A 27,366-nucleotide genomic window follows, 5' to 3' on the forward strand; every position below is an offset into this window, starting at 1 on the left:
TGATAGATTGAGATGGCTCAGTGATAGCATGCTCACCTCTGATGCGTGGGACCCCTGGTTAAATTTCATCTGTCTCCAAGTAGACCTTGTGGTAGGGAAACACCCTCTGAGTGGGTTTTCTAGTAGTTCTCCCACTTCCTCCGACTTTCTTCATTCTGCCATTATAGTCTGTCTTATTATCACAATCTCCTTTAGCCTTGTTCCATGATTGTGAGACTTTAAACGAAGAAAATGTTCTTATTACAATGAACAACATATAAAAAGAAACCCACCTTTCTCTATAATACGAGGCGCGTTCGGAAAGAAACCTCCGATTGGTCACTGTGCGTGAAATAGTAGGGGCAACGCCACCCTCTTTGCACAGACGTGCGCGGTAGATCATTCTGCGTCCCGCTGTGGTAGAGTGAAGGTTGTCTGACCACTAGTTCCACTTTTATACCGTTTCAAACTGTGTGCTACAATAGAAAATCCCGCCGAGTGCATGGTGCGAGCGGTTATACGTTTTATTACGGCAAAACAGCATTTGGCTGCATCAGGAACTTTGTGTCGTGTATGGACCAAGTGTGACGAGTGAAGGAGTTGTTCGTGAATGGGTTTGTTCATTTTAAACTGTACGACCAAACATTCATGACGAAGAGAAGAGTGGCAGGCCATCACAGGTCACTTATGATCTCGTTCAGACGATTGAGGGAAAAGTTCGTGAAAATCGATGTTTCACAATCTCTTTCCTTCATCTTTTCATTTATATGAAGAAGTGTGTTGGATGTCAGCGCTTTGGTGTTGATGAGGAGGTGAAAGATGCGGTCACAGGCTGGCTCAAGGCACAGCCGGAAGATTTTAATGCTGATGGAAGTTTTAAACTAGTGCAGAGATATAATAAGTACTTGAATGTTTATGGAAACTATGTTGAAAAAAGATAGAGCAAAGAAGTATTTTTCAGATGTATAATAAATTCTTCTTATTAACTTTGGTGTGTCTTTCTTAATCACTCTTACAAGGAAACCGATTCAAGTGTGACACAAAATTGTGGACGAGCTTATGCGCATTCAAAGTGTGTTTTTTTGAACAATGAATTTCATTAGAGGGGAAAAATGCTCGATCTCAACGTTCCGGAGATATAGGGGGTAAAAGGGAAAGCTATGCTCTGATATTTTGTGGATTTTCGGCTATGTTGCAAGTGAATATGTTTGAAAATTGCATTTATACGTTACGAAAGATGCACCAGAGCGAATTAAAGTAGTGTTGAATGTTGAGGTGAGTGGCGTAGCTGTTAACCTTCGCCGAAAAATGTAGGGGCTATGAGGAATAACAAACGCCACTGACACGAAGAACAAAATTGTATGATATTACTTTCAAATATATGATGTCTTTAGTTCGTAGAAAATTAGGGAAGGTGAATTATAAAAATGTATTAATTACATTGCCAAAGGAACAGAGACGTTATTATGTGAACAAAAATAGAATGTCATATTCTGTGCAAAAGCGTTAAAGAAAAACAAATCAAATAATATTGAACAAACACATATTGTTGCAAACTTAATTTTCTTTTCATGATCTTCCCGATTTTCTCCCTCGACTACTATATAGTAAAACGCAATTTTGGGCCACTTTTCGTTTCGATCGGTTAATAATTGTAGAAGTTATAAATGTTTCAAAAGTTCGGACGGCCATTTTTACATTTTCATCCTATTTGACTTGATGGTGCTTTTATTCGATTTAGAGTAGCAAGAAACTTATACATAGAAACCTTACACGCCTATTTCAGGCAACAATGGAACTCCGTTTTTTTCGCCTTCACACTCCAAAACATTCTTCCCAATAAATTTTTTATGGACTCTTGTTTTGTAACCAATGTCTAAGGAGACGTATTATTCAAGTATTGTGGATGAAGGAATTCTTCATATTTAAGCATCTCTTTTATTTGTACTATCGCTACATATTCAAAAGTTCGCAAAATATCGGAACACCAGCCTTCCACTTATTCATCTATATCTCCGGAACTGTTGAGATAAAGGGTTTCTCCCTCGAATGGGTTTAATTGTACAAAAAATCACTTCGTTTGCGCATGAACTTGTTCACAATTTCGTGTCACACTTGAATCTATTTCCTCGTGAAATCCCTTTCCTTACGGCCCTCGGAATTTCGTCAAAACATTTAGTAAAACAAACATTGAGGTATTAGAGTTACTCTGCTTGGTAAAAGAAGCTTTAACTTAACTTAAATTACTATTCATACCTTCATTGCGATACTAATAATTTTGTTGACTATGGCAATTTTTTTAGTGATGTTCTTATCATTTGACCTCAATGCCATTTGTTCGAGTTGTTCTAAATTTATAATCGCCCACATGCGTTCCACGATGTCTCCAGCTTTATCTTTAGAATATTCCAATAAGTTAAAATTTGTTCTTGAATGGAAAGAATTCATGTTAAATTGGTTCTCGATGAGGTAAGAGACTTCGCCATCTGCACATTTTGCTCGAATCAGCCCAGACAGTCGACCAGTGTGGGCGCCCAGTAATAATTTCCCGACCACAATAAGCTCACTGCCAGAATACAATGCATTAAATTTTGAACTGCTCATATCTTTCCAGTCAACCTGTAAAAGTATAATTGTAAGTCACAGAATAAAAAGGTTACAAACATTATTTGCTCATTTAAGAATGCACAAAAAATTTCTGATTTTCTGTGCTAGTTAGAGGATGAACCAGTAGGAATGATGCGGAATATAGGGAAAGTAGCTGCAAAAATGGATAAGTAAAACAAGAAGAAATATACATTTGATTCAATGTCAGTCAGTGGCGGATCTAGAAGGTAAAATCAAAGGGGGACAGTCAGAGCTCAGACAAGTTTAGAATTGTTCCTGGGTCCTGCAGAAGTTTCCCATTTAGCTCTCTGCTCATGGATATCATGGCTAGGTTGGACATTGAAATTGTGGACTTCAAGTATTATTTGCACATTCCATAACAGAAAACTGCAACTCAAACTGTATCTAATTATTCAAAAATTTTCTAGTAAAGAATAAAAAGCAACGCTTACCATAACCTTTAAAAACTTTATAAAATAGTGGTTTCAATTATTTTTGTTACCGTACTCAAAAACTGGGGGGGGGGTCTAGGTCCCCGTCCCCAAGCTATATCCGCCCCTGATGTTAGTCAAACATCTTCACTTGGTAGCTCCTAGAGTACCTGTTTCAGTAACAGTCAGTGTTGCCAACAGGAGCCATTACAAAGTAGCTAATTGACTGGGAGAATTTTGCTAAAAGTAGCTAATCTCTACGTAAAGTAAATAGGTAAGAGGGTTCAATTTATAGCTAACATAACTTAACAGTTAAACAAGTAAGACATTTCGTAATTTTATTGTATATACCTAAAGAATAGTGTAACATTCTTCCTGACCTTTTCAAATCACACATTTACTCTTAATTTGGAGAATACTTAGCTCGCGTTAATGCCTAATATATTAAACATCCCTTGTGTTAGTTCTTCCGTTCCCAATTCTTGCGGCAACGTTACCAATACATTGGTGCAATATTGGTTTAATCCAACATTAAATATACAGTACGCAGTCCTATCCACAAAATATCCTCGAAACGCTAATATGCAATTTAACAACCTACAGGATGGCCACAAAGTCCCGTTACCCCTTCATAAATGCTAATGTAAGATTTCCCGTTACTCCATGATAAATGCTAATGTAAGGTTTCCCGTTACCCCATGATAAATGCTAATGTAAGGTTTCCCGTTACTCCATGATAAATGCTAATGTCAGGTTTAACGTTTACTCTTGATAACTGCCAATGTAAATTTTCTCGTTACCCTTCTATAAATGTTAATGTAAGGTTTTCTATTGTTTCAGATTTTGTGAATGATGGCTGATACTTCCAATTACACTTACCTGGCCACCAAGAAGCCCAGACCTCACTACCTTGTATAATGCACTTTGATGATTCATAAAGGGCTTCGTTGCACAAAACCGTCACAATACCACTGCCCAAATTGTCAAAGCTGTGAAACAAGCTTTCACTCAAGTTAGATGTGCAATGCTCCGCAAAATGTCGCACAGAACCTGGCGGCGTATTATCTTTTCTCATGAGAATGACAGTGGACAGACTAATCCTTTGGACATTTAATGTTTCCTATCTCAATAAGACTCCCCGAAAGTATGGTTGTTCATGTCATTCACTTCTTACTGTGTAGTTATTTACGTACGTTAAGTGGTTTGTGTTACTTATTTTCAACTGTAACGGGAAATAGTGACTACCCTGTATTGAAATTACTCGTGTCTATAGGAAGGAAAAGAATCCGAAGTCAACACACCTAGGCGAGCATACTACAAGTAAGGTGCATAAGATACATTGTAAAATAAAAATATAAGCATACTGAAAACAAAAGGAAATCACGTTTCGTTTATATATATTTGAAGAAGTTTTAGTGGACGAAAGAAGTTAATTGCTGCTAAAGACACAACGGGTATAAGATTGCAATTATGACTGTAGATTGGCAAAGATTAGGTTCAATAGCCAAACTACATTTTTACTGTCTAAACAGAATGTGAAAATGGCTAGATTTAACCATAGAATAGCTACATTGGCAATAATGACAACAATGGTGATTTCTAAACAACATTATTTTGCGACGTTGTCATCTCGCCGTAATCTGAACAGTATTCGCTTCATTCCACTGCCCACTTCAGTTGTAGTGACTCTAGCACTTAACTGTACTTATGGGGTATTTAAATACCCCACGGCCTCTTTTCAGCAACGTACATTTTCTTGTTATATGCAGATATTTTTGGTGTTCAATGTAATTTCATTGTGCAATGTTTGTGCATGTGATGGGTGTCCAGATATCCTTATGATATTTTCGGTAATAATACCTTATTGAGGTATAAAAATACTCCAGGAGCACAGTTATATAAGTTTATTTTCTTCATAAAATTTTACTTTCGCTCTCAAATAAAAGTATTGCTTATTTTTAAAATATAAAAGGTTGGGTCTTTATACACTCCTGCTGAAATCACGGATGTGGTTACATGCAAACGAAATGGCGCTCCAGGAATCGATAACGTCTCGTGTCGACATGTGAAAGAAAGCTCGTCCATTCTGTTCAATCTTCTCACCCTCATTTATACTTTTATTCTCCGCACCAGCTATATATCTACTCAATGGAAAACGTCTAAAGTTCTTACGTTTCTTAAGCCACAGAAACCTCCTTACCAAGCCACAGAAACCTCTTGGCGTCCGATTCAGCTCACCCCGAATTTCACTAAAAGTCTTGAAAAAATAATAGTACAACGTCTTCATCTCGATCTTTCACGATACAATCTTCTGCCGATACGCCAAGCAGGATTCTGTCCACAAGTCAGCATCAATGATCAGCTCATGCGTCTTCTAAACTACATCACTAATTAATACAATACGGCAAAACCATCTTGCCTGGTCCTTTTTGATCTGAGAAAGGCATTTGATAAAGTTTGATACCAAAAACTTCTCTCTAAGTTACTCTATTTTCGCCTTTCTCTCGCATACATAGGTTCATTTGTAGTTTATTGTGTGGATGCATCGCGTACTTTTTCATCAATCAACAATCCTCACATCTCATCTTTCTATATCCAGATGTACCTCATTGCTCTTCTCTCTTTCCCTGCCTCCACGTCTTGCGAACATTCATTTATTTCAAGACGCTGATGATACAGTCTATCTTACAGTCGGCCGCACTGTTCACCAACTTAACACAGCATTACAAGAGGGGATAGATGCATTTGTCCTCTGGTGTGATAAATGACGAATTAAGATCAATGCCAGAGAACTCAAACTACAGAACTACCACCTAATAAACGCTCCAAAGTTCACCGCAATTCATCTTTATTGAATCTCACAGTTGACGACACCCGTCTTTTACTTTCTAAAAGTCAAATACTTGGGATTTACATTAGACTGACACCTTATATGGAAAGCACATCTACAGGATATAAGCGCAAAAGCTTACCTTCGACTTAACCATCTGAAACATAATTTAGAGTCTTCATCCCGAATTCCTCATTAAATACCTATAAAGCCTTGTTCCTACGGGTGCTCACTTATGGCCACTTTGTCTGGATTGCAGCTCCTCATTTCCAATTATCACAAGCTTCTAAAACTTCCATACATTAGTTCTCTTAAATAAAACAACATACTTTCCCGTAAAATTTTACAAAGCTATGTTTACCTAAATTGAGACAGCGCCCCGACGTTCTATTTATTCTTTGTATAGTGTAACTCATCTTACCTCAATTCTCACATCCAATGTTTCATGAACGCTATACCTATTTGATGTTGTGTTGATCATTCTAGCATCCACTCTTGCTACGAATAATTTAATACTACGAAACTGAAGCTAATTGAATAAACTATACAAATCAGAATATTTACTGAAACAATATAGATTTCGTGAGCCAAAGATGGTTAAAATGGGGGAAATGGTTGAAATAGTGTTTATAAAGTATGCTTCGCGTGTCCAAAAGCGTTACTTCTGTAAAAACAGTACCGATATCTAGTATGATACATTTAAAACAGTCCTTCTCGGCAACAGTTCGAAAACAAAGTGATGGCATACATTTTACATAATTTGTACATACATCTGGGGCATCTTGGACAACACAATATCTACAAGGGGTGATCATGTGTCATCTGGAGGTGTTCAAAGACTGTCGGTTATTGTACAGTAGCCTACTGTGTCTAAATAGAAGTTTCTGTATCTTTTGTTGTGTGGATAGATGTCCAAAAGTTTAAATGTTTACATGGTTCAAAATATCAATTAGTTTTACTAAACCTGTGCCATGGTAAACATGGCAGTAATTACCGTTTACTTACCTGCCTCTCATAGTAGTTGAATGTTACGTCTATCAGCATAGGCAGAGCCGTATCAATATAAAAAGGTTGCAACTGCAAGACAATATCTCTAGATTCATATATCCTGTAAGCTGACCCATAATTATTTACAGCTAATTTTGTTAAGAAATCAAAATCTCCTTCTTCTCCAAATGTAATACAATAAATGGATATCTGGAGGTCCATATTTTTACGGGTAACAATTTTTGTAATAGTTTCTGGATATATTTCTTCTCCTTTGTTCGGACGTCCAGCAGATAATAAAACTATAATAGGTTCTGGAACTTTGGTATTCATCATCGTTGCATTGATATAATGTATATTTACAGTTTGTTTTGCTAATTCTATTCCTCTCATAATAGCTCCAAATAGATTAGAACCTGGAATGTTAATATATTAAAGATATTAATCAAGAATAATTTACCTGAACTATTGATTAATTTGATTATTTTATTAAGTCACAACTAAGTATGACGTAGGGTGAACTCTCCTGTTTGAGAAGCTGTTCAATTCCAAAAAATTGGAAGCCAATAAAATAAAATGCAAAGAAACCATAACAAAAGTCTTCTTATTTGTAGTAAATACACATAATGTCGTTTTATGTTAATGTGTTTTAAACAAAACACCACTCAAAAGAATCACTCATCACCCTGATGCACCACTCCGTATATACTAGGGATGGGCAAAACCGTTTTTTTTTTATAAAAAACGGAAACCAGTTTCTAGAATAACCGAAATCTGAAGAACCGACATGTCGGTTTTCTCCAAAGCCGGTTCGGTTTTACATCGAAACCGGTTTCGATTTTCTAAAAAAAAATGGTTCGGTTTTCACCGAAACTGGTTTCGGTAAAAACTGTTTTGGAAAACACACAAAACTTATTTCTGTGGAAACGAAATAGGTTTCCGGAGAACAACGAAGCACTATTCTGGTCAGAAATAGAACTAGTTTCGAAGAAAACCGGACCTGATCCGGTGAAAAACAGAACAGGTTTCAAGAAAGCCGAAACGGTTTTGTAGAAAACCGAAGCCCGGTTTTTTGAACATTTTCAAGAATCGGTTTCATTTTTTCTAAAACCGGAAACCGAAAACTGGTTTTGTGCCCACCACTAGTATATACCCAATTGAAATTCAAACTTTTCCACAATGCAACGAAAGTGATATCAGCATTACTGCCGGCTAGAGTCGTAACTAACTGCTTTGTCTGCTACTGGCAGTAGATAATTATATCATTGGCTAATTCTATCAGAATCATGCGCTCTGAATGATTTCATTCGTTCTTGCTTTTAGCAGTTCGTAGTACACAATTTCTTTGAGTGGTGGCGCCAAAGTCTTCACTCACATAACTTGGTTTCAGCGTGAAGAGCAGCTGATTCTTCTTATACTATATCCTTACTCTATGAAAGGAATAGCCTCCATTATTAATAGGGCCGCGGTGGCTCAGTGGTAGAGTGTTTACCTCTAGTGCATGGGGTCCCGGGTTCAAACCCTGCTCCCGCCAAGTGAAGCTTGTGGTGGACGAACACCGTGTGCGTGGGTTTTCTCGGGGTTCTCCCGTTTCCTCCCACTTTCTTCATTCCACCGTTTCATTAATTTTTCATCATCACCGTCTCCTTTAGCCTAACCGGCATAATCGTGGGACGTAAAACTCAAAGATTTCATTTCATTTTTTTCCATTATTAATACAAAGCGCGAAGCGCATGAGAAATGCACGTTACGTTGTTACTGGCGACCCATCACTTTTGATAATCTCTTCAAAAAGAAAGACACAATATTCTTTCAATGACGACATGATAGACAATATCTCCTTTATTCAAAATCCTTTTGACGTATGAGTAACGTCATACTAAAGGCCTGGCTACTGCAGGAAACATATGTTAGTTGAACTCTTTAGTACGGTATAGTGATGGGCAGTGGGAATATTCCCGGTGGGAAGGAAAATAAAAATGCGAATATTCCTGGGCTTTTTCTCCTGGCATATAAATTCCCGGGAAGGAATTTATTTCCATTTCTTTATTTTATCTTCCAAATTATAAGAACCGTATGACTAATTACTTTATTTTCATTTATTATGATTTACTTCTAGGCTTTAAATAATTTGGAGGTTAAATAAAATAAAATTAGTTGATTGTACTAACTAATCATATGATTTATTAGTTTCATTTCCATTTGCACTAGAAAGTAGCAAAGTACTAATTTACAAATGATGTAAAGGAACCAGTTGTAAAGTAATGTAGCAATTATGTAGAAATAGAGATGAAATAGAGTTAATACACTCCGAACGATCGTTAGTAGTAGACGTCGGTCTCGAACTTCTCTCACATGTGAATTACGCATGAAATTTCGAGAACAGGTAGGAACAAATGTTGTGTGTGGCAATGTTACGTGCTAAATTATAAAGATAAGTCAGTATCTTGCAAATGTTTTGAACATAAATACGTGGGCAGAAATGTTGATAAAATAGTGAGACATGTGTCTTCTGGCCGTTATCCAATCTAATTTGTTTGTAACATTTAAACATTTAATATGTTTATAATATCAATAGTAGACTGAAGTTTAGAAAATCGACTTACAAATTTAAACTGTTTAGCGGTGTAAAAATATGTGGACTTATTATACCATTTCTTTCACATACTGTATTTACTTTCATAGAACATGTAAGTAAATATACATTTGTGCGTACTCTTTACTATAATAAAATATTAATAAAGTAACACAGTACCATTCAGAATATACATTTTAAGGAATCCTCTGGAGACTACTGTAATAATATACTGTGATAAAAAAACGAAATTAACTTTGAAATCATAATATAGTAATAGAATGCAATTTTCTTCGTGATTGTACATAAAGTCCCGGAAAAATTCCCATTTTGGGAATCTTCACAGGAATCTTCCTAGGGAATAGTCCCGAAAAATTTCTTCCCGGGAATTTATCCATCACTGGTACGGTACTAATCACACGGCAGAACGACTCTGCATAAGGTCCTATAAATCTTAGGGTCGTCGATAGTAAACGTTGCCTTTCTAATGATTAGTATATATATAAAAGAAATATCGGGTCGCTAGTAAGTAGTGACGATTTTAGGGGGTAGCTCGGGGGAAAATTTCCCCTCCGGACTAGCGGAATTCCTCCCGGGAACATATATCCGATCGTAGTCAATGTGAATTCCCACTATTTTCGTAATACTATTTTCCCTCTCCAGAGTATTGAAACATCTCCCGCAGAAACCTGAGAAATTGTCACTGCCAGTAACAACGGAGCGTGCATGGCACTTTTCTCTTTATATCAATAATGGAGGTCATAAATTGAATAACGTTTTGCTTAAAACACGCTGATGTAAGACGACATCATGTGTACTTTCCAAAAATGAAACGACAATCACCGTATCACTTTCTAGGATTTAACTTTAGAATATTTGCTTCTGAAACAGAGGAGGTATTTCTGTCGGATCATTTTATTACCTTCTGAGCATGTTATATTAACTTAATATCATTGTGAGCAGGGCCCACACAATCAGTAAACTTACATTGTCGCTTTTTTCTTCTTATTTCATTATATATTTATATGTTATACAGGCTTATAATATAGTTTACGATCTCGTTAATAAATATTCTATTTTCTTTAATCAAATTTGCAACCTAAGAGTTGTTAGTGTTTTGTTAGATTAGCACAGTTCAATCATGTAAGTACTGTGTGGTTGATATCCTCCTCAAACGCTAGCCAAAGTTTTACTTTAATAAATTTACTAGCCATAATTTGCGATAACGTAAAATCGTAAGGGTAGGTAGTTTATAATAAAAAAGGGAATGAATTAAATAATGAGCTGAAACATACAATAAATAAGCTGGTGATTCAAGATTGGTACAACTTCACATAATTGACTCCAAACTACAGTTTCTTATCCACCTGTTAGTCGTTGATTCTAGGTATACCTCCATCAGAATCAGTAAACAAGAAAGCCAATAATTAAGAATATACCTACAGACTGTACAGTCTTTTTCCTCTCCTGAACTGGCTACCTACTTCTCTGTGAACTTCTTTATAGTTTTATAAACAAGTGGAAGTAAAACAAGGATCTTATAAAATAGAGGATCTGCCCTTACAACAAAATCTTGAAGCAATACGTCACAGTTTTGCCACCCCTACTCTGCCCACTCTGCCCAATAGGATCGCAATGTTTTGAGCCAGCAATCGTGGCGGAAACGAAAGTAGCCAACCAGACGATGGTAGAAACTAGAGTAGCCAATCAGACGTGCCGATGCTCGGTTGCTTTTTGGCTTCACCGATTTAATAGGATGAAAATACATATGGGCAGATCCTCTATTTATAACATCCTTGAAGTAAAACAATCAAAATCATCTGTGGCCAACTGAGCTCTGTATTTCAACTCAAAGTTACAAGTTCTTCCCACGCATAATAGCCAGGATATTGAACCATTTAAATAATAAAAATGTTGCAACTCATTTTTAAAAAAGTAATGTTATGTTCCGGCTAGGGGTAAAAGTGAATTTTGAAAGGTAGGGGGACGCAAGACGGTCACGCCGTACCACTTGCGTATCTTTGCCCATTGTAATTTTATGAGAAAGTGGGGGGACGCGACAGATATTTTTTCGAAGAGAGAGGACTTCGTCCCCCTGCGTTCCCCGGCACTTTTAAATCTGGTTCCGGCAGGTATAAGACATACATGCCAATGTGAAGATACTTGAGACAAATATCTAGTGATTACAACACTGTTGATTCGTTTAGTGGAACCACCAGCTTAACAGAACAAACTTCCACCTGAATATTCTCTTATAAAGTGGAACGCAATATACGTGGGTCAGTCAGAAAGTTAGTTGTATTGCTTAAGAAAATAAAACAGGATAGAAAGTTTACAATAACTTTATCTGTATAGTAAAGTTCCATTTACAATCTACTTTTCAACGTAATTATGTACGTTATCTAAGTATTTGTCGAGGCATGGTACAAGTTTTTTTTACGCCTTCTGCAAAGAAATTCCGTCCAATGCTCGATAAACGTTCTGTGGCTACAGCTTTCACCCCGTTATCCGAGTGGTTTCGTCGCTTTGAAAGTTCATCTTTCGTCTTCTTCGTCTGTTTGCAAGAATGCATTCATTCACGCGAACAGCGATTTCCGGATTTGTCGCAGTTGATGGTCTTCCCTCGTGCTCAGCATCGTCAATATCTGTACGTCCGTTCTCAAATATGTTGTACGCTTTCGCGATAGCTTGACTTGACATTGCATTTTCACCATACACTTCATGCAACTCCCGATAAATTTCAGTAGAGTTACACCTTTTCGCCCACAAAAAACGAATCACTGCACGCATTTCCAATTTGGACGCCTCTTGCAGTTGTCTAGACAAGTTTACGACTGAACATCTCCACTTAGTTCATGAAAGCCTCTACGTCACACGATACAGCTGCAATGTTGAAATACAGTATCATCAAAATAGCCTTTGACCGAAAATATTTACGGAAGAGTGCAGCTAACTTTCTGACTGACCCACGTATGTATATTTTGAATTGATATTTTTCTCTATCCCTTACGACTCTGCAACTTATTACATAAATAACTAGCACTTACAGTCTCAATAACTTAAGGTTGTCTGTCGTGATCGTTAAGTTATTCAAAATGTAACACTGTATTTTAGTATTAACAAATAAGTGTATTAATTAAGCTGGTCAGAAAGTGTTAGCGTTGTTGATTTTTTATGTGCGAATTTTTTTTTTCAAAATTAACACCTTAAGTATTCTAAAAGAAAGCTATTTAAAAAAAAACTATGATGAATGATATCACGTAAATGCTGCTGGCTTCGAAGCTTTGTTAGTCTAATAAATAGAAAGCGTGGCTTTGGTATGTAATATACCAGGTTGAATTCCTGATGGGATAACATCCTGCACATATAGCCTCGCCGCTTGCGAAGGACGTAATTGCAAATCATGTGATAAGGGCAAATGCAACTTTTACACAGGAGACCTGCGATCGATTTCAGAAGCGAGTTCATGTTCTTAGAACATCACGTTTTACTGTAGATCCACGTGTCATACGACCTCGATGTTAAAAGGAAATAATAGATTCCATATGAACCAATCAATTAAGCAATTTTATGGAACCTAAATAGATACGTGTGATATAATATTTCCTATTTTAAAATGTAGAAACAAATAAGGAATAAAGCAAACCTTTCTCAATTTCAAGCATTTCAACATATTCCTTTGCTTTTTCTATAAAATCTCCATGCGCTGGATAAATATTGGGATTTGTTAGGGTAGCAATAGCTGGGTCTGGACAAGGATATGAGTAGAGTCCTGAATCTATATCATTAGGGAATAAAAGATCCCATTCCTAAAAAGAGAATGAAAAATAGTTGTTTAGTCAATTCATAATATTAAGACTGTTATCTAACGTCAAATATATTATAAACAGTTTTCTATATGAGCTTAATCTACCATGACATTGTATTTCCAGTGCCTATTTATTGGAAATTAAGAACATCATCTTCTCTAGATTTGGTGTTCAACTATGGAACTTATTCGGAAACGGTTTGTGTCAAAGCAATGGAAAATCTGCGTTTTTATTTACAATAATAGGCATAGATCTTATAATTGATTTTCGGAAGTTTTGAGTATCTTTACCCTACACAATTTTCGCGAAATCTGGTACGGAATAAGACCCTAAGTCACGTAACTCTTTACATGGAAAGACCAACGCGTTTCCGACTGGGTGATAAACATCGAATTTAGTTGTTGGATTATGACGCAACCGATATTATTTCATCTTCGTATGTGTTGTGGTTCGATTTAAAGTATCGTGATTGCTTGAGAAACAAGTGCAATGTAATATAGAGTGAATAACTATCTACCAAGGTACAAATCGTAGGTTCTATGTAGGGTAATCGCGAAGAAAAGTTTAAAAATAAAATGCTGGTACAATATATTTTGAAGTATCATGTAAACCAATCAACATCTAGCCTATCTTTACCCAACAGTTTCGACTTCGCACTTACAATCACAGCTTGACTTTCTTCGTAGATGTTACGCTCGGAATTGACTTGGTTGGCAAATGCTCGGGAAAAGCAACGAATTATAACTTAGGGTCTAGGGTCAACGTTGGTTATTGACTTAATTGGTTACTGCTGGGCAAAGGCGACCAATTACGAAAGTATGACCAACGTTGGCAATTGAGTTTGAAGGTAAGTGTTCGATAAAGTGTCCGATTACAACATATAACCAACTTTGGCAATTGAGTTCGTAGGCAAATACTGGGCAAAAGCGGTCAATTACAACATATAGGCAACGTTGGCAATTGAATTTACAGCCAAATGTTCGACAAAGTGAACTAATACAACATATGCCCAACGTTGGCAATTGAGTTGGTTGGCAAATAATCAGGAAAAAGACCAATTGTAACGTTGGGATAACGTTTGCAATTCACTCGGTTGGCAAATGCTGGGCAAAGCAACCAATTACAACATGTGACCAACATTAGCAATTAAAGTTATTAGCAATGCTCAGCAAAGCGACCAATCACAACGTAGGGCAAACATTGGCAATTGAGTTTGTTGGCAAATGCTCAGTAAAACAGACAATTGAAACATAGGGCCAATATTGGCAGTTGGTTAGCCAACAATTCCTCAAAGTTGGGATTATTGTATTTGCTGCAAGGATTAATACGATTCCAGTTTAAATCCTTAAATATTCTTGGCAGATCTTTAAGCAATAATTTTTTGGGCTAATAATTATTATGTGGTAGCATTGTAGTGAAAATTTACTACATCAAGTTTGTCAACAAGTTGGTAGTAAATGATGTTTTAAATTTGTCCAACCCGTGAAATATAACCTAATTTGTTTCTCTGGGCCTTGAAATACGGGGAGACCGTGTTTCCTCAGAGAACTTCTTTTCAATTATCCAAACAAAAGTCCACTCGGGAGGCTTCCAGAACTTCTCAAGAATAGGCAGGAAGAAGGCAAGTATATTTCGTCATATGAGAACCAGATGGAATTCAGTCCAAAAATCGGATTTTCGTTTTTCTTTATATATCTATATAATTTTGAAAGACCCACTTGGTGACAAATCGCCGTAACTCTATCTCTTCTCCTTGTCGTTAAAAAGCAGTAACATATATCTCATTTACGAATTGATCTTAGAGCCAGAGGAGCGTAACAGCCAATACGTTCTTCTGTCTGAAAAGAAGTCATTCAATTTTCAGGACCAAAGAGACGTATTGGCTCATACGTTTCTCTGAGTCGAGAACTCAGATGAATTTTCAAAAATACGTTTTAGTGAGTAACATTGCTTTAAGCTGAGGTAAATTTTATGCTAAAAGTACACTGTTGTTTCGTTATTTTAAAAGCAAGTAAATAAACTATTAAATAATTATTGCATAAACAAACTGAAATGCCGATTCACTTTTTACTCCCTAGCAAAATGTGCAAATTGTCAAGTAGTAGTCTGCTACAATGCAAGTTATTTTTAGACAGCCTTTTGTTGCCGACTTTTGATTTTATAGTAGTTTTTTTAGCTCTAGGAAAAACGACAAAAAACAAGGGAGTAGCGAATGAAGTGTGGTGCTGACTAGCACGTCGTCCCTCACAGTTCGTTTATGAATTGCAAAATGATTTCGAGGGCAAGAAGAGTTCTCGAGTTAGACTATGGTCACAGTGGATCCGACTTTCACCGATTTTTTCGTCTGACATACTCTGACGACATTAGTGAAATAAACAAATACATTGAGAGAAGTGTACGTGGTCAGACTGGCGCCAGCATGATCTGGCGACTTCTCCCGACTTCTACCGACCACCGATCGGAAACAAATTATTTTGTTTTTGTCGTCAGGCTACGCAAGACTAGCGGGTGGTTTGCAACTCATCGCAAGTATTGAGACTCCTATTTACATGTTACAGCAAGTCGTTCTTCTGCTGATATACATTTTCGAAAATTACTTTGCTTTTCTATGCGTCCTCGGATCTTCTGTAAAATGTGCCAAAATTTATCCTGTTCCATTCTGAAGTACTGAAGAAACTTCTGTGCCTGCTCCACCAACTTTGGAAATAGCGTGTGAAACTCGCCATATTTCTCTCTTTCTTGAAAAATAGTAATTACATATTCGGTCCTATCTTCCTGTAAAAGTAATATTTTTAACACAGGATTTTCTAATAGCAGGAATTCCTCGTCCATATTGTATCCCACAAGAAGACGGACTGACGACGGATAGGTTGCAGTGTGACCAAGCAGTAGGCAGACGCGGGTGACCGACCAGTCGGCCATAATCGCCAGAGTGAAAAATCTGATGCACTGTGACCGTACGCTTAATCAAATTCAATAACACCGAGAAAACGGGAGAAGACAACTTTGAGTCTGCACAGAAAACAAACAAGATCTTTTGTGTTCGTGTTCGAGTAATAGTTATGTGCCTATTGCTGATCCGGGATCGTTACCATCAACGACAGAATTGAATAACGCCAACAAATCGGGTGAAGAAATCACTGAATCTAATGGTATAGTACATGAAAATCTTTTGAGTTCATGTTCAAGTGATGACTATGTACCAGGTGCAGACCCGGAATCTTTATCATCAACATCAGATGATGACAGCCCTAGACCCAGGAGGAAAAGAAAGGCAACTAATCCAAAGGAGACAATACTAGGAGAAACAGGTAAGAAAGATTACGAAACTAGATTAACCATAATTTCATTTGCTTCATACTGCTGTCAAGTTCCCCTTCTTTGAAATACCGATATTTTTTTAAATATAGGCTTACCGGTACTACAATGTTACGCAAAATTCTCGACACGTGTAAAATGTACACTCATTCTGAATTTGGGAGTCCCCTAAAGCATTGAACCCTCCTCGAAATGAATTCCTGGGTACGTGTCTGACTGTTGTCGTTAAAACGTGTTACAAAAATGACTCTCTTATTGAAATTCTTGAAGATTGTTTCGTATAAAAGTAATGGAAAAAACTATTCCGGCTGTAGATAGAGTACGTGGCTGTACTAAGTGTTTCTATGCATGAAAGGAAACAGGACAGCTCATGCAACAAAATCTAGAATACGGCTTCTAGTTTGAAGCACTCTATTACCAAAACACGACTCAGGGAACTGATGGGGCAATCGATCCGAAAGAATTCAACAATGATTCCAATGATCCCAGTCATTCCTTATCCCTGAATAGAAGCCGTGTTCTGGATTTTTTATACGTAGGATCACCTCTTATGTACACTTTCTTCTCACCATGAATAAGGAGTGGAATAGGTTAGAAATTGTAATCAGTTGAATACGTAAATCTTTTTTTATTAAGCATAGGGTATATGGAAGTAATTGATAATCCTGTCTCCTGAGTCTTAGAATCGATTTGCCTATTTTCTTGAATTTTTTAAAATTATTTACCTCCTAGTTTGGAACTTTGTGATACTTAAGTACATTTGAAGTACCGAATGGTGATTGGATCATGTCCTAATACCCATTGGAATTAGTTAGATTAAGACTGTATAAAGTAAATAGATTCATCGTGGTACAAGATGATTGAATTTTTTTTACAAAGTTTTAAGACGCAACTCACACAAAACAAGGTTTCTGTAAGTGAAATGCATTTTCTTTAGGGGAAGCATATGCCTTTGAAATATTTTCAAAATTAATTTTATTGAAATGCAGAAATATTTTTCGAAATTATCTAGTATTCTATGGTAGGAAGTTAGTATTTTTATATAATAACTAATAAGTTTTTTATTTATCTATTCTTAGTTATCTTTAATGTTTAGCAATAAAAATCCTGAACTCTGAAAAAATGTATCCCTTGTAAAGCATTGGTCAGAATTCTAAGAATTTATTGACGAATACTTAAGTTTCGTATGCTGATCTGACATATCATCTATCTATTAAATAGATAACTAAGTTTAATGGTCCGGATCAGCCACATTTGAAATAGAATTGAGAAACAAGAACTACAGTGCTTCGCATTTTAACTGCTTTCTATTATAATAATTGCTGAAGCTTGTGTTTATTATATACTGGTAGAGCGTTGAGAGCACAAGGCAATCAATCATAGAGTTGTGAGAAAAATATACGTACAATTTATGTTGTAAGCTTACATGGAAATTTTAAATTTGTACGGTATGCTTAATTGTATGGAAAATTTTAAAGTTTTTTTTTTTGTCTTTACGTTCGACTACTTTAACTTGAGTTTTGAGACTTTCAAATTTCATCCTATTTTCCACTGAAAAGTACCTGTAATTCAACAAGGAAATAACTATATATGTTAATTAAATCGAAATTCATCGTAATTTGGCCCATGACAAACACTTTACCATTTTATATCGTAAAGGTCAAATCCATCAGTATTGTAGTAAAGCGATGCTTGAGCGATTGACCGTAGAAATTCAAACGGCGATTAATAATAATTTCACAACCTTCTTTTATTACAGGTATAAACTCTTTAGTCAGTGGAAAGGAGAGCATGGATCATGGGTCAAAGTTGATGACAATGGGTTTCGGTGGGTGGTGGATCAGTATGAATCACGGTGAGTGGTGCGCCAGAGTGGGTCATAATGAGTCAAAGTGGGTCGTGAAACACGATGAGTGGTAGGTCAGTCGGTCGTGGATTAAGTTTTCCTTGACCCACGTCATCCCTGCAGTGCGTGTAATAATAATGATGGTGATGTGATTAAATGTTTATTTAGTGTTTAGTGGTGCTATTTTAACATTTAGATGTCAATGTTTAGTCTTTCTAGTTAGAGCTCGTAATAAGAAAACTGTAGGCTATTATAATTTGCTAAGCGTATGCCCACAAGAACAATTCCTTTAAAGCAATCTGCTCAGAGTCAGAGAAACGTATCTCATTTCAATAGTGTGTAGCTCGAAAATGAATTACTATTTTGGTTAGCTATTATGTCATTCATGTAGTATTGAAACTCATTTTGTAATGCCTTGATTACTATTCAACAATATTTTTACAATCTTAATATTTTTTATTTTTTTCTTTTAAAATCACTTCTTTTTCTCTCTCCTGTAAACCTATGAAAATGGAGTTACGTTCCTCTGGTCCTCATGCGACGATTTGTTTCAATCATTGATGTTCATCTTCGCCAAATCACTTTATTTCAGGTAGCTTCAACCTCACGCATGTGAAATCAGATTAGGGCAGGGCTTGGCAAATTTTCTTCTGACCGAAGTGCTACGCACTACAAGAATCAAAATCCAATATGATAAGTAAGGCTACGTGTTTGGTCTTAAATTATAGTTTATGATACAAAAATTACAAACTTGGTTCAGTCTATAGATGATCCCTCAAATTCACAGTAACAGCAATTGAAGGCAATGAAAGTGAAGTTTTACATTAGCAATGCGAATTTTATATCCATTCACATATCTTGGGGCCGCGGTGGCTCAGTGGTAGAGCGTTTACCTCTGGTGCTTGGGGTCCCGCGTTCGATCCCAGTTCCCGCCAAGTGAACTTTGTGGTGGACAAACACCGTGTGCGTGGGTTTCCTCGGGGTTCTCCCGTTTCCTCCCACTTTCTTCATTCCACCATTTCATTCGTTTCTCATAATCACCGTCTCCTTTAGCCTAAGCGGCATAACCGTGGGACGTAAAGCTCAAAGATTTCATTTCATTTTCATTCACATATCTTGTCATTTGAGCACTCAAATGCCGATCGCCCATTTTTCTGGATGGATCAAGGTCCTTTGACCATTCGTGTTAAGGTTAGGGTAAATTGGAAAGATTGAATTTATGATGAATTTGCTATAACTTGTTTTTGTATTAGCATCTCACAAAAATCAGAACAACTGGTTGATAATACCTGGGATTACTAACGTCAAGATAGCTAGTTCCTATTTCCAGTCACCAAGGCGATCTGGGATCCTGGATTTTTCGACTTGTGTATTAAGAATAGATCAAATGAAGTGAGGATCAGATGACATGGTCATGAGGTAAAGGCAAGTGAACTGGAGCTATGCTGTCAACTGAGTTTGATTTGATGCTACGTCATAAAGATTGAACAGAATGGCAGCACGTATTCTCCATACAAATTCAAATCTTCCAGTTGTCTCTGCCCATTATATTTACGATACCAGTAACAACTATTTTCTTTTGTGAGTATGTCGTATTCATGTTGGTATGTGAATACACAGTACAGTGAACGAAAATCACACGAATACCAAAACAGCAACAGTCCTTGACAAATTTTTGACTTCATTAGGTTCAAATTTGTATCTTGTTTGGAGAATCAGCCCTTCACGTATCCTATTCACTGTAATGCACAAAGCAATCTTTTATAAAAAGCATTTCTCTAGTAGCGTAATTACTTAAATACACTTTGTCCTCATATCTGAAATTTCACTTCTTTATGCCAACTAAAATAATTGAAAGTTGTTTCACTGTTGTTCATGACGTGCACCCCTAGAAATGTGGTTTCTTCTCATGAAAGGCAGATAATTCTTGTAATTTAACAGGAAAGAAGGCTATAGTGCTTTTCCTGTTTGGCATATATATTACGAAATAGAAGTAACCTTGTAAATAACGGCAAAAAGGCAGTGAATTTGTAATACTTATAATTTAGTAACACGAAAATTTTCAGATGCGAGGAAAAATCTTTTAGCGGCTTCCCAATAGAAAACTACTTCCATTCCTACAAACTCGAGCCTTAATGACATAGCAAATTCTCTTGCAACATATTTCGTCGATTTTGCCAGCTTAAATATGACGAGAGTTACCAAGGGCACCAATTTCTCTGTAAATTTGGGGGAGGGGTCATTCAGATGCAGAAAGGATATATGATGATTTTAAGACAAATTGCATTCAAATTATGCCTAATATTGCAAATTTACAAATAAAATGAGGGGTACTACATGAGCTTTAGGGGGGACCTCGGCCCCCCAGGATCGGCGCTCTTGAGAGTTACCATATACAGATTAATTTCATTACACATTTATTTACAAGAAGCTAAGAGCTCCTTTTTTATTGACAAAAAGTGAATTTGAAATCCGATCTCTCAGCATAAATAGCTCCTAAATATTTGACTTTTTAACATGTTATATGGTGATATTTTGAAACACTATATACAAAGTAAATTAGGTATTTTCAGAAGTAAAATTAATATTGTAAATAACCACAAAAGGGAGCGGATCTGTAAGACACTTTGTCAATGCACACTTTGGTATATGACGAATTCTCTCTCTTACAGTATCTCTTAAAGACACACATACATGCATAGCTTGCAATATAAAAATAAAAAGGTTTTCTGAATTCAATTTTATTATTAATCGTGGTTATAGAGTTATCGATTAACAATTACGCTATATGAAGTTGCTGAATAGTAGGCGAGCTGTAAACTGTTTAAAATGCTAATCTCATTACATAATTAAACTAACTCCTTAAAAATTAAATATATAATTAATGTTAGTAATGTAAAGAGTGCAGTCCTTTCCGCTGGTCTAGTCGTTAGTGCGTACATCTTTGCTGCACGAGACGAAGAGATCAATTTTCGGTTGGAAAGCCTTTAATTTTAATACATTTCAGGTGTTCAAATTATAATTTGAACTGTAGTTGTATCGTCTAACCTTGGTGAAGAAGAGGACTCTAAAGTCCAAACGGACAAATGAATAATTCAACACAATATACATATCTTGTTGCTACAGCCACGTCATTTCCATGGATCATAAAGGATCAACAATGACTCGTAGACTTGGATTTCTGGTTCAGGATGCTGATATCAATGATTCTTTAAATTCTCCTGGTTGCGGTCCCCTATATATTGGTGGCGTACTGTAGTCCTACGACGGTCTTTTACGAATGCTTGAATATATGTTGCAATTTAATCAACCTGCTACGCATCTCACGTAAACATGGGTAAGAGACGAACTTTTACCAACTGTCATCGTAGACGAGTTTTTAATCATTAAATCACAGATTTACATAGTGTGCTCTCTGAATTGCGACAACCTACCTAATACTTTGTTCGTCCGTCTTCTGCTTAGATGACGGTCTGGACAGGACCCTGAAGGATTCTTGTAGTTGCTGATATGTTTCCACACACACATATATATATATATATATATATATATATATATATATATATATATGGGATCTGACACCATATGTTGCTGATGACATCCTAATAAGCCCAGATGTTAGTACAGGAGTCAGGATACAAGAGCTCGTTCCACAATATCTCATAAATCTTCTAAAGTACTAAGATCCGGTGAGTTAGAGGGTCAATTCACATGCTGCAGCTCCGTGGAATGTTCCTTAAGCCAAGCAAGTACAGTCCTAGCTTGGTAGCAGAGCGTATTGTCATCCTGGAAAATGCCATGTTCGTGTGGATAGAAGTTTTTCATTGTAGGGTGTACGTGATCTCGTAACATCTGCCGATACACAATGGACATCACACTGTAGTCCATATACATCAACGGCACCAGTCCATGCCTGCAGAAGCATCCCCAAACCATACACCCGCCCCAACCTGCCTGTAGAGTAAGCATCATGCACAAGGGATCATTAGTTTCGTTCTGTTGGCGCCATACATGCACAAACCCGTCAGGGAGTAGTATCACAAACCATGATTTATCGAACCAATATACCCTTTTTCAATCATTCACGGTCCAATTAGCGCATTCCTATGCCCAAGCGCGACAAAGTCGACGGTGACGAGTCATAAGAAGTGGCTGATGAGTTGGTCGTTTGCTGTGGAACTTCATGCGTGCCAATATAATTGAGTGGGATATTGGTGCTGTACATCCACCATTATATTGGTTATGTAATTCCCGGACACTGATGGTTCGTTTCGTTTCCACAAACCGTTTCACTAAACGCTCGCCCCACGTTTTGAACTTTCATATGCATCTATAGTTCCCTTTATTGGAGACTGTTATCCCATTTGCTTCTCAATCCTTGCACATTTTCATTACACAGGAACAGGCGCATCCAACAAGTGGTGCTGTCTGGGTTTTGATGCACCTATTGCTCGGATACCCACAATTATGTCCTATCGGAATGAGAATAAATAATGCCCACCTCCCATTATAACAGTGTGCTGTCTGCCAGCATGTAACCTCGAGTGTGTTTATTCTCTGCAATGCTACCAGTCGGGGTGGTCATGTAATCAGCTCGGCTACTGGCCACACTTTCTTCTGTTGAGGGGTGGTTGCAATTCAGTGATCACTCAGTGTATAATAGTAGCATCGGAATCTTAATAATAATTCAGTCGGCTACATGCAAACTATTCAGATGTGTCCCTCCAAAGTAGACTTCACTGTGATCGATATATAAAGTAAGCATCAACCTTACAGAAATTGATAGCATCAGGTGTCCAAATATTCAGTATGTATAAATTGTAGCCAAGACATTGCTTTAGAATGAAGTCATTACGAAGTATGTTCCCGTAGACTCTGTGTTCAGTATATTTTCTGGATTTTTAGGGATAATGCCAGGGGTAAAAGGGAGGGAGAACGCCGGGGAACACCATCCTCATACCTCCAAAATATGTACGTTTTTCCCCTTTCCTAAAAACAAAAACAATAAGGAAAGATAGGTAGAGGGGCGGCGTTACCTCATGCCGCTACCTACCGTCCCCCTACTTTTTCAGATTCACTTTCATCGCCTGGATAATGGAACAATTGCCGTGAGTTTCTGGCCAGCTGTGGACCCTTAACTATTTATTTATTCATGCATGATCATAATCGTTGAAGAAAACTGTGTCAACAACTTATCATACATCGTATAATATTAGAAGATGTGTTATTATGTCTGCTACTTCATCATGGACAGCAAGTTAGAACAACGAGCAAACGTGAAATTGTGTGTGAAAATCCACTTCGAACAGCACAAAGTTAGGACCAGGGAAAATAGCGCTGTGCAGAGTATTCGCGTTCTTCAAACTATTCAGATACCTGTTCTGAATGATAACATAGTCAATCTGATATCTTCGGCTGTCTATTGAGGATTTCCAGGTATATAATGTTCTCTTGTAATGATCGAACTACATGTTCCCACCCACTTACTAGTAATTTAAGTCTACAGAAATTGACTAGTCCCTCTCCCCTTTCATTCCCTTCGCCTAAACCATATTTGCTTACGACACTTCTTTCCTGTTTTTCTTCCTCAACTACATACAAATTTCCCATTACAAATACCCCCTCTTCTCCCTGTCTATAATTTCTTCTATTTTTTCATAATTTTCCTAATTACTTTTTCAGTTGTATGCGAAGTCATCAATGGGTAAGTCTGTATTAGCATTAGAGCCTTTATACTAGACATCAGTTTTTAAAAAGAAATATACTTGTTACCTTTCACTTTTTAACGAGTATGGTTTCTCATGAAACATGACGGAAGAGAAATCTCATATGTCATTATGAAGTCATAACGTAATACAAAAAATAATTACGTTTTCTAAAGATTTAAAGAATAGCTAATTCGAAAATATGCATGGCAAATGATTAAGAGTTTTACTTTATGTAGAAAGGTAGTTTATTATGAGACTTATTAGCCGAAAATTATAATATCTAGGTATTGTCGAATAAATATACTTACCACAACATACGTTGAAAATTTGATAATACTAAAGTAATCCGTATGTTGAAGGCTGTCCAGTAGCTGTTTTATCGTCTCCTTCATTTGGATTAACATTCCAGCTGTCATCGTCGAACTTACATCGATAATTATAATTAGATGCTGAGAAAATTTTGGTATACTGTGAGGCGTAAAAAAGTGAACAAAATAGTTTCCACTTATCTGAAAAGAACGGAGAAAAAGAAGGAATAATATAATTGATAGTGATTATACTTGTGATTTAATAACTCTTGAATCATGCGACCGATCTCGACCAAATTTTTCACATAGATGAGGTTTGGGTCTGATATGTTTTTTGTATCATTTCACTTTGACGGTGCAACTTAGGGAAGCGCGAGGAAGGGAGAGATATATAAAAATATGTAAAATTTAATAACTCTTGAACCATCCGACAGATCTCGGTGAAATTTTCAACATGGATGAGGTTCAAGACTGGGATGGTTTATATCATTTCACTTTGATGGCACAACGTATGGGAGAGAAACGAGTGTGGGACATAAAAATCAATGTAAATATATATAAATGAAAGTGTCTATGTTTGTCACTTAATAACTCTAGAACCACGCTACCGATTGCAACCAAAGTTTTCAACATAAATGACGTTCCGGCGTAGGGAGATTTTCATTATTACATTATGTTGGTAAAACTTTTGGGAGGAGGCGGGAGGGGAGATATATAAAAATAAAACTCAATAACTCTTGAACTACCCGACGTATCTCGATGAAATTTTCAACATAGATGAGGTCTGAGCCTGGAATGTTTCTTATCATTTCATTTTGATGGTGCAACGCAAGGAAGGGGGACTAGTGGGAGACACATAAAAATCTCTCTCTCTCTCTCTCTTTATATATATATATATGGAAGTAACTATCATTGTAACTTAACAACCGTTAAACCAAACGACCGATCTCAGTCAAATTTTCAATATAGATGAGGCTCAAGCCTGGGTTGCTTTTATCATTTCACTTTGACGATGCAACTTTGGAGAGTGGTAGGAACTCAAAAATTATCGAAAATGACCGACAGTAGTTTTGAACCCTTAGTTACGGGGTCGCTGAAATGAAAAGTTACACTTTCGGTGCTGCTTAAATCGAAATTCAGCCCCGCAACTTGGAGGATGGGGAGCTGTATAAAAATGACCAAAAATGACCGAAATTAGTGTCGATTACGGGTCACTGAGACAAACAGTGACACTTTCATGGCGTTTAAATATAAATTCATCCCCCATTGCCCTTTATGTCCAAAATGAAACGTATTCTCCTCGTGCGAAGATCGACGAATGTGCTAGTATATACATATCTTAACAGTTACGAATCTCAAAAAATATTTCTTGTTACACATTATAAAACTGCGTAATGATTCAAAATTATGATGATTCAGTATTGAAACAATAAGTTGTAGTATATTTCTGCTTTATCCGGTTTCAGTATAAAAATAAATTTAAAGATAGATGTTGTTCTTAAAACTATATGTAAGGACATTAACTTTATACCTTGACGTCTTTCGTGTATGTTTATTATTATTAAGGCTGTAAATGAGTTGTTTTTACAACTAACAGTTGCAATAGAGGCATAAGAAAGAAGATAGAACTTTCTTGTAAGGAGACCAGCAATGAAACCGAAACTTGTTGTGGAATCCTACTGTTGATGATGAAGTTGGACTTCGATAACAATTGTATAAGTATGCATTACGTACAGCCATTGAGAGCAATTCTCTGCATAATTAGCAGTACCTTTGTAAGGTAGATAATATATACATTTTGTATAAAATATGCAGTACTTTTCTGAAAAGTGTGTGGATGTGAGTGAACGGTAGCTGTGAATAAAAATTGAGAGTGTTTGTATTATTTGATTAAATTTTAAAATTGATATCAGTTTTGCAAAACTTTTAGGGTTCTTTAGACCTTTCGGTTTAGCTAGGACAATCACGAATTTATATAACCTGTCCACCCTGAATATTTTAGAAAGGACTAAGTGCTTAACTATGAATATAATGTCACTTTTTATCAGGTGTTAAGGTTTTTAATTTCGGATATGGGAAATCTATGCTCTATTACTGTTAGAAAGAATATGAAACAACATGTTTACCCTACATGTCCTTTCTTCTAACAGTGAAATAAGTGTTACTCGCTCATACACTCGCTCATAACAGTGTCGCTCGTACACTGAAACTGTCCAGGTTCTTTTATTAATTCGAGAAAAATCGAAAGCTGAAATACTTATTCCTCGATTCTTGCGAATACTTAAAAATTATGTGACAACCAGTCTGATTCTTCAATATAGTATTTTCTAATACATGTTTTTTTTTATAGGTAAAAGCAACGTCTGAACGTTTAAAGCAGATAGATTCAACTAAGAAAGAAGATTGGACAAGTAAAACATTTTTAAAGGAAAAATATTCCAAACTTTCGAAACGCTTTCCAACCTCGGAAACAAGAAGAAGTAAATTAAAATAGTGAGTGTGCGGCTTTATGCGGGCTGAGAAAATGTGGTTATGCTTTTCCGGTCAAAAATCCCATAACAGTGGGCGACATGTGTGCGGTGGTGCAGAATCCATTATGTCGCGACCTCTGGATGAACACACGACACTTTTATCCAATTTCTGGAGGATTTCTACGTACAAACTTGCTTTTACCGTCTTCAAGGAGGGAATACATTCTTTTCGGAAGGATTCTTTTGTAGTCATGGAACACAATTAACATGATTTTCACTTTGGAGTTGGAAATCCGTGCCTTCTGCAGAGGCGGAGATTGACTGGTGTCCCGCTCTGAGCTTTGTCTTTTTCTTTCTGTGTCATATTGAAACAGTACGTTTCATTTCCAGTAATAACTTGAGTTAGAATATTGCGGTCACTTTTGAGTTGTAGCATCAATTCGACTGAAACAGTCATTCGGGCCCTCATTTGAGCAGAGTTCAAATTTTTCGGCTCG

At 36.7% G+C, this 27,366-nt stretch overlaps 1 protein-coding gene across 1 annotated transcript in view; it reads right to left on the minus strand.

The window, feature by feature from the left end:
• Positions 1 to 27,366, minus strand: part of LOC145692013 (inter-alpha-trypsin inhibitor heavy chain H4-like) — a 226,891-nt gene that overhangs the window by 67,137 nt on the left and 132,388 nt on the right. Inside the window, exons 7-10 of the mRNA XM_081767311.1 lie at positions 24,399 to 24,599; positions 13,056 to 13,218; positions 6,853 to 7,250; positions 2,236 to 2,598 (exon numbers count right to left, since the gene is read on the minus strand). Coding sequence (XP_081623437.1) covers positions 2,236 to 2,598; positions 6,853 to 7,250; positions 13,056 to 13,218; positions 24,399 to 24,599 — 1,125 coding nt within the window. The remainder of the gene's footprint in view (positions 1 to 2,235; positions 2,599 to 6,852; positions 7,251 to 13,055; positions 13,219 to 24,398; positions 24,600 to 27,366) is intronic.

Source organism: Thermobia domestica, chromosome 8, assembly GCF_964235325.1.
Source record: "Thermobia domestica chromosome 8, izTheDome1.hap1.1, whole genome shotgun sequence".
In the NCBI taxonomy this organism is placed as follows: domain Eukaryota; kingdom Metazoa; phylum Arthropoda; class Insecta; order Zygentoma; family Lepismatidae; genus Thermobia; species Thermobia domestica.